Source organism: Plectrocnemia conspersa, unplaced genomic scaffold, assembly GCF_051122295.1.
Source record: "Plectrocnemia conspersa isolate PC_06_02 unplaced genomic scaffold, ASM5112229v1 ptg000009l, whole genome shotgun sequence".
NCBI lineage: Eukaryota > Metazoa > Arthropoda > Insecta > Trichoptera > Polycentropodidae > Plectrocnemia > Plectrocnemia conspersa.
In genome coordinates this window covers 20,181,041-20,188,795 of record NW_028277173.1, presented here as the reverse complement: position 1 = coordinate 20,188,795, position 7,755 = coordinate 20,181,041, and the positions used below count along the sequence as shown (strand labels likewise).

At 30.0% G+C, this 7,755-nt stretch overlaps 2 protein-coding genes across 2 annotated transcripts; both read right to left on the bottom strand.

Moving 5' to 3' along the window:
* Nucleotides 1-2,010: 2,010 nt before the first annotated feature.
* Osi20 (DUF1676 domain-containing protein Osi20) lies at nt 2,011-3,144 on the bottom strand. Its single transcript, XM_088191849.1, has 3 exons — nt 2,661-3,144; nt 2,411-2,599; nt 2,011-2,342 (listed from the first exon to the last, which is right to left on the bottom strand). The coding sequence occupies exons 1-3, from the start codon at nt 3,064-3,066 to the stop codon at nt 2,050-2,052; spliced, it is 888 nt and encodes a 295-aa protein (XP_088047975.1). The 5' UTR covers nt 3,067-3,144; the 3' UTR covers nt 2,011-2,049.
* Nucleotides 3,145-6,184: 3,040 nt separating this feature from the next.
* Nucleotides 6,185-7,467, bottom strand: Osi19 (DUF1676 domain-containing protein Osi19). The gene is made up of 3 exons (XM_088191615.1): nt 6,944-7,467; nt 6,471-6,878; nt 6,185-6,405 (listed from the first exon to the last, which is right to left on the bottom strand). Exons 1-3 carry the CDS (start codon nt 7,154-7,156, stop codon nt 6,280-6,282), a joined length of 747 nt encoding a protein of 248 aa, XP_088047741.1. The 5' UTR covers nt 7,157-7,467; the 3' UTR covers nt 6,185-6,279.
* Between the last annotated feature and the right edge of the window lie 288 nt (nt 7,468-7,755).

The following is a 7,755-nucleotide window of genomic DNA, read 5'->3' as shown; positions in this document are numbered from 1 at the left end:
TTGTAATTTTTTACTACATATAAATCGAGATGTCAAAAAAAAATTAATGTAAAATTACTTAGCAGTATAACATTAAAATTGTTATAAAAAAAAATTTAGTTTTTTTATTGTATTATAAGTTCTAATAATCTAATTAAACGATAAATTAACACTAAAGCACAAAATATATTAATTATTGCAACCTTCTTTTATATAAAAGGTTCATAAATAATTTACTCACGCATAATAGATCACTATCTGTCCTCGAAAGATGTATCACATAAATAAAAATAAATTTTTAATAAAATATTTATAAAATATTCATTAATTTTCACAAAAGCCTTAATGAAATTTAAAGTTTGACATTATTAATCGGTGAATTAATTTGTCGCTCTAGAAAAACTTACGCAATAGGCCTTTACCTCGTTACTTAAATTTCGAAGAATCACTAATGGACACTCTCATTGTGTTAAACAATATATTTTGCGGTAAAGCGAAACGTAATGGCTTTTCTTACAAAAAAATAAGATAAGGATGTATGCCCATCTCATATATTTGTCAATGTAATATAATATTTAAATATCGTGAGGGGAAAAATGAATCTTTTCGTTATAACATAATAAGTATTTTATGATGAAACTATTAGAAAAGGAATGTGTATCCCATATGACATGTAATATGTAAATGTTAAATTATTAAAAAAACAAATTCCTGTATGGGTGTTTATTAAAATTTGAACGCATGGATAATGTATATATGTCATGCTTCATAAATAATTATGTTTCTTATGCAATATCCATTTGACTTCTAATATGAATTATTATGCGTCTGCATTACATGTAGGCTTAATAAATTGTAGATGTTGTTTTACAATTTAATAAATTAATTTATGATTTTTTGTATTAAAATATGACACAATTTATTTAAATATGATTAGTAAAGATAAATAGACGTTTCCTGACTTTATATGAACAAGGTATTATACATACAAATACTATATACTTTGACAAAATAAATATTAAAATGTTTAAAATAATATTAAATATGTTTCTTATCATCTTTAAATTACTAAAGTACATATACTACATACATATGTATATGTATATTTAATTAAAAAATAAATATTATGTTAAGTAATAAATTAAAGTGAACAATCAAAATAATAATGGCGTAATATTTAATTATTTTTAAATACGACAAATATTTTTAAAGGAAAACGCAATTCTTAACTATTAAACGTTTTCCATTCTCTCTTGTAATTATAGATACTTCTGACTATTATGCAATTAACTGCTTGACGCGGTGTATGTTTTTATATACATTATTGAGTCAAACTGTTTTTAAATATATCTGTAACAGAAATTTTAAGAATAATATTTTTTTAAACAGATTTTGCTAAATTAAAAAAATCGATGTATGATACTTTGTGTCTAAATGTAGCATGTGCATCAATATTTATTAATAATAAATAAATTTTATTTAATTTAAATTATATTACACATTAAATAATGATTTTATAACCGTTCTATATGATATTATAAATAAGTATAGGTACATATAAAAAATGGGGTGAAAAAAGTGCAAAAACCCAACCTTGATCTCCTAATAAACAAGTTCCTAATTATTTTTAATATAGCAAAAAAATAATTATATATGATTATTGCCATCTATTTGTAGGAAATTATACTTTTTTTTGCAATTCAACAGACTTGTAAATAATATATATTAATAATATTTTTTATAGTGACATCTTACGAGAGTTAAAATATTGTAAATGAAAATTTTTTAGATATTATATAAAATTAATACATATTTTATATATTACTTTTAAGTATTATTTTATAAAGTGTAAAATAAAAATATTTATTAATTGCATTATATTTATTTTAATTATTAATATTTATATAAAAAATATATTTACAAAGGTACTCTGGTCAAGAAATTATAATACATATTTAATTATATTTCTAATAATTTATTGCGAATAAATGTACAAACAATTATTTAAATAAAATAAATAAATAAATATTATTTTTATAATAAGAATCAAAATTCGCCGTTTATGTTTGTTTATTCAGCCGTGCTGCTCGATGTGATGGATGAAGACGAGGACGGACTTGAGTAGCTTGAAGAAGAAGACGAAGAAGAGCTTCCCGGATAGTAAGCATTGTAGGCCAAATTATGGGAGGCAGTTGTGTCCCAAACTCTGGAATACGGTCCAGATGCCGATGGTTCCCAATGAGGGCTGTAAGAATCTGAAGGAGTAGCTGCTGATGGGGCTGCAGCAGCTGGTCCATAAGCCGACGCAGGAGCTGATGGGGGAGCTTCAGGAGCTGGTGTCATAGCCATAGCCATGGGCATAGCTAAATATAAAGTATACATTATAAAAAATCCAAAACAAAATGTAGAAAATGTGAAATTGTGTATTGACCTCCTTTTCCCTTCACCAACTGCAAGACAATGAATCCGACGACTAATACGATGGCGAGTTTACTAAGGATAAGAGCTTTTAATGCTTTGACACCAATGAGAGCAACAAAGATTGGCATTAAAGCTTTCATCTTCAGTTTCAACAGAAGGAGAACTGGCAAGAGAAGCTTCTTTTTCAAAAGTCCGCGAGCTGTAAATGCAATAAAATCAATTAATTTGTAACACATGTATGCGTTTTCGATTAATATTACCTTGAGAGTTTTCATCGTTATCTTCTGGTTTTTCTGGAATGTCGACATCAAGTCCTCGATCGGCTCTGTAGGAAACTTGAGCGTTTTGGAAGATAAATTCGGGCAGAGTGAGCTTGAATTCATTGGTGTTGAGGATTCTCGAGACTCTATTGAAGATTACTTTGTCGATGTTCTCGCTGGAGAAAGATCTAGCGCTTTCCTCGCTGAATCCAAGTACGTTGTCTAAGTAAGACAAAACCTTGACCTTCAAGCATTCCGTCGCAGATTGGGCACTGAAGCAGTCATTGACGATGGAAGACAGGAGCTCATCTCCGCTGTTGATCCTCGGCGTCACTTCGTTGGTCAAGATCCTTGCTTGGCATGTCGCAAAAGCGAAAGCCACGATAAATAACGATATGCGTGTCATATTTCCAGATGTATTTATCTAATTGCACTTATCACTCGTTGTGTGCTCCTTGATGTGCGGACGATCGTAATGTGTTGTACTTTTAAAGTGGGCTTGGCATTTATACTCGGAAGTAACGGACAAGGGGGGCATCGGCTGGGTCCAATGTGTATTGAATATTGATTTGAAATTAATCAATGGTGAATTTGAAGTACAGTAGCCACCTTATATTTGGCGATGAAGCGCCTAAAACATTCATTGCAATTATATATTGGTTGATGTGGAGCATGTCCGCAATGCAAGTTATCGACAACTGAAAAGGAAAACTTTTCTTCAAGACGCCCAAGTATTTCAGACACCGTTCATTTAATCAGTGTCACATATAAAAAGTCCTTTGATTCGCTAAATTTTTGTAATAAATTATCTTCTTATTAATATTTATTTATTTACAGTGAATGAAAAAGGATTTATCAAAGTTTATATCAACCTTTATTTAATCGCAAACAATTTTAACGTATTTTTATCTATTATTTTAGAATGACCATAAAAAAATATAGAGACTTGTTAATGAGTGGTTAATAATGTATTAATTATACATATAAGTAACTGTTTTTATCGAAGTTATGGAAGAAAAAATAAACAACACCAGTACATCCATTACTTTTAAGTAATGATTATAACAACTTCATAATAATCTCTTTTCAAACCCTGCAAATATTATCCACTTTGGTTTAATTACATTAATCAAAATAATATGTAGAAACAAATAATAAAAAAGAATGCGATTTCAGTAATATATATATTTTAGATAAAGGGCAATCGATAGTCTACAAATTATATGAGTATAAACTTCACAAAACTGTGTGGTTTACTTTATTTAATTAAAATTAAATAAGAGTAACATGTTGTGGATTTATCTTGAAAATTCACTATTAGTATTATATCGAATAAATAAAAAAACGTCGATTGCTTCAAATGGAGATTAGTCAACCAAAAAATGACTCTACAAAAAAATATAAATAGCTGTATGGTTTATTTGGATTTACTGAAACAGATTTATAATAAGATATTCTAGATTTATATCAACGTACTATATGCATGTTTTTTCTTCTCTAATAGGTCTCCGAAAACAATGGTGTAGATTTTTGTCCACATTTTGCTGTATATGCTTTATTTAAGAATTAAGTGGTTAAATTTCATTGAGTAGCTTATTAATAATATTAATGTATTTTTAAGAGATGTTAAATTTTTATACTTTAAGTATCAAAAAAGTGGCATTGTTAATATATGTATATATATATACCCAAAAGTAAAGTTGGTTGAATTTCATTTAAGGCTATTGAGACCTAGTTTTTATTATGTATATTTTTTGTGGAAAACGTATGTGTCTTCTTATAACTTCTAAGTAAAGCATTTTTACGGGGCTTAAACCAGCTAGTTAAATTTTAGCGTATTAAAACAAAGTCCCTAAGAACTTTTGATCTATCGATTGTACGTCCACGACAAAAGATTCAGTCAACCATACGATCCAACTGCATAACACCTACAAATAAAATAGTCAAAATGATTTTTTGAAGAAAGAGTTCAATAAATTTAGATACGAGGAGTGACTGAAATTTGCATATTATTATTTCTCAGATTACTGAACATTATAGTTATACAAAAAACATATATGCTTCAAAAACATAATACATCTGTATATATACTTACTTAACTAGGTGTCTAATAAAATTCACTATTGCTATTATTTCGATCTTAAAACTTCGTATGGGACTCATTTTATTAAATACAAATTTCGTAAACCTCGAAAAAAAAGTCATTGCTAATCTTGGTCTAGGTTACAACAAGACAGACCAACATTGTTTTTGCTCACAAGTGTGTATTTTTTAATCAAAATGGCAAGTTTAAATAACTTTATCACGAGTAAATATAAATCACGATTTGATTTGCTTACCTATATTTAGATTGCTTAAGAATAAGATACAAATTTCAGCCACCCCTTTATTCAATTTGTTTGTGTATGCCATGTCGTAGGACCTAAACCCTTTGGATCAATTGTCGGTTGGAGCTTTTGTCGGCTGGATCTTTTGCTATAAACGTATAGTTGTTGAACCAAAAATCATTTAAGCTTTTGTCGCGAAACCAAATAAAAATAGTATTTTAAAAATATTCTTAAATTGTACTCTTCATACTTGCCAAAGTAATTTCTTAATTTAATGAAAGTACTACTTTATTGATTTATTGAATTATTTATTTTAATAAAAAACAGAATTGTCAACTGACTAACTCACACATATTATCATAGTAAACTAGTTTACTCATAGTAAAGTATTTTGATCCAGTAAAAAGAATTTATCGAATCTGGAAAAATAATTAAATTATTAATAAATTAAATTTATTATTATATTTATATAAAATAATAAAATACAACATGTAACAATTTTTAATGTAAATTTATTAGGCGCGTGTTACTGTACACATATTAACAATCAAACGGTTAAATTTGACAGTTTAATTGCTCGGTATAATTTTGATAAGTGTTACATCGAAAATGATAAGTGAAAGCAGGATACTGTCGCCAATGTTAAAGGATTTATATTTAAATTTTACATTTTTAGGCTAACTTTTCATTATTTTATGTGGTATACAATTTAAACCACGTGTCGTGATTAAATGTTGATACATACACACTAATAAGTAAATTGGTTAAAAATGGTTCTAATATTTACTATACAGAAAAAATACTCTTAGCAACAAATATGATATAATATAGGTTTTGAGGTTACAAATACAAATTCTTTGATGTAGTTGTGCGTAAAAATCAGGATGTAGGACGTTCACTAAGGAATGATGGCAATTGTATGCTGAATTTTAATAGAATTTACATTCGCTGCAAAACAAAGACTTAATCGAAAATGAATCTGGTTTTCATTGAATGAAATACGAACTTAAGAATATGTAAAACAATTTTTAGTTTTTTAATTAAGTAAAATGTTTTTTTATTATTTTTTTACTAAGCTGAATTTATCCAAGCTTTTTATTTTAATTCGTATCAAACATATATAAGTTTGTATTATTATTTGTGATCTTAGATTTAATGTGAATTTTCTATTCAGGTGTAAAATTAAATACATATGTCTTTTCATGAAATAAATTATATTTAAATAAATAATAAATACATTATAAATAACCAATCTATGTATACAATCTCAATTAACTAGTTTTTCGAGGTTCTTAGGCATAAGCGTTGTAGGCCATGTTTTGCGCATCGTTTTGTGGAGTATCCAAGGAACGAGCTCTGTAGTTGCTGGCAGCTTCCCATCCATGTGAGATTGGGGGATGAGAATGATCGGCAGCAATCTGTAAAACATATTTATTAGAATATATTTTTGTATATTAGATTATTTTTAGGTATTGATTATTACTTTTTTGCAGAGCTGAAAGACGGCCAAAGCCAAAGAGGTAACGAAGGAGAAGAATGAGAGCTGAAGGGCATTCCAGGCTTTGAGACCGAGGACTCCAAGGGCCAATGGTACGAGGGTCATGGCTTTCAAGAGGACGAACACTAGAATGGGCACGATGATCTTTTTCAACTTGGATTTGCGTGGTTCAGCTGCGCTGCGACCTTCGTCAGAGAATTGGATGTTCATGTCGAGTTCGTCATCTCCGAGCTTCCTTGGGCTGAGAGTCACTTTGGATCCGACCATTGGGAGTTTGAAGGTGACATCGTGGCTCTGGACGTAGTTTTCAATTGTGTCGAGGAAGTCTCCAGATGAACGTCCTGTGATCTCGTTAGCGTTGCTGTTCCTGACCACTTCAACGGTTTCAGAGATCTGTAAGTTTGAGAATTTAGCTTAGTAATCTACTTATGTCGTGGTTTGATATTGTTTGTTAGAACCTGATAGGAGTCCTTCTTGAAGATTGTGTCCAAGAGTGACATGACCTTGAACTTCATGCATGAAATTGCATCGTTTCCTTCCAAGCATCCAGACCTCATCTCTTCAACGAATCCATCCATGGGGGTTCCTTTCCAGAATGCTGGTTTGGCTGGTTGAGCTACAGCTGTGCCAAAGATGGCTAAAGCCAGAAGGCAAAACACTTTTCCAGACATGTTTGTTAGGATGTGGATTGATTGGAACTGTGGTGTTGACAGTTGTGAAGGTCGAATTGTACTACTGATTTGTGGGTGCGGACTGTGATATTTATACCGCAATTCCTTCTTCACTGACCATCGCAGTGCCAAAGCGGCTCTTTTCTTTGGGTCAAGCGAACGAAATACGACGTTTCGGATCTACATATGTCAGTGTTACTTGTAAGGGAAAGCAATTTTCAATACTGATCTACTGGCGTAGGAAAAACGTCGTAAGTACGTATAGTGTGACTTCTTTGATATTATTTCTCAGTGGTTTGTCGTGCTAACACAATGGTAACATATGACTCGATTTGTAAGTAATGGTCTATTTTTTATCCTTTGCGCACATATACGATTCCAATTCCGTAGAGAGGAACAGTTATAGCTTAACTTGAAGAGGATGGAAGTTTGATTATAATGCGAAGCATGTGTTTTCAATATACGACTTGTGCATTTAAATAAACTGCGCACTTGTTGGATTTGAGGAACGAAATAAATTGTGGTCGTTTAAATAGCTATGAATTTTTAAACACTAAATTATATAAGTTATGTAAAATGACTGCTTACCAATGTATGTA

Bases quoted from the DNA above. Each gene is read 5' to 3' on its own strand.
- Osi20 (XM_088191849.1), bottom strand. From the start codon at position 3,066: ATGACACGCATATCGTTATTTATCGTGGCTTTCGCTTTTGCGACATGC. The intron at 2,600-2,660 runs GTAATATTAATC...TTGCATTTACAG, and splicing joins TAACGATGAAAACTCTCAAG to CTCGCGGACTTTTGAAAAAG. The intron at 2,343-2,410 runs GTCAATACACAA...CTTTATATTTAG, and splicing joins GTTGGTGAAGGGAAAAGGAG to CTATGCCCATGGCTATGGCT.
- Osi19 (XM_088191615.1), bottom strand. From the start codon at position 7,156: ATGTCTGGAAAAGTGTTTTGCCTTCTGGCTTTAGCCATCTTTGGCACA. The intron at 6,879-6,943 runs GTTCTAACAAAC...TCAAACTTACAG, and splicing joins TCAAGAAGGACTCCTATCAG to ATCTCTGAAACCGTTGAAGT. The intron at 6,406-6,470 runs GTAATAATCAAT...TATGTTTTACAG, and splicing joins TCTTTCAGCTCTGCAAAAAA to ATTGCTGCCGATCATTCTCA.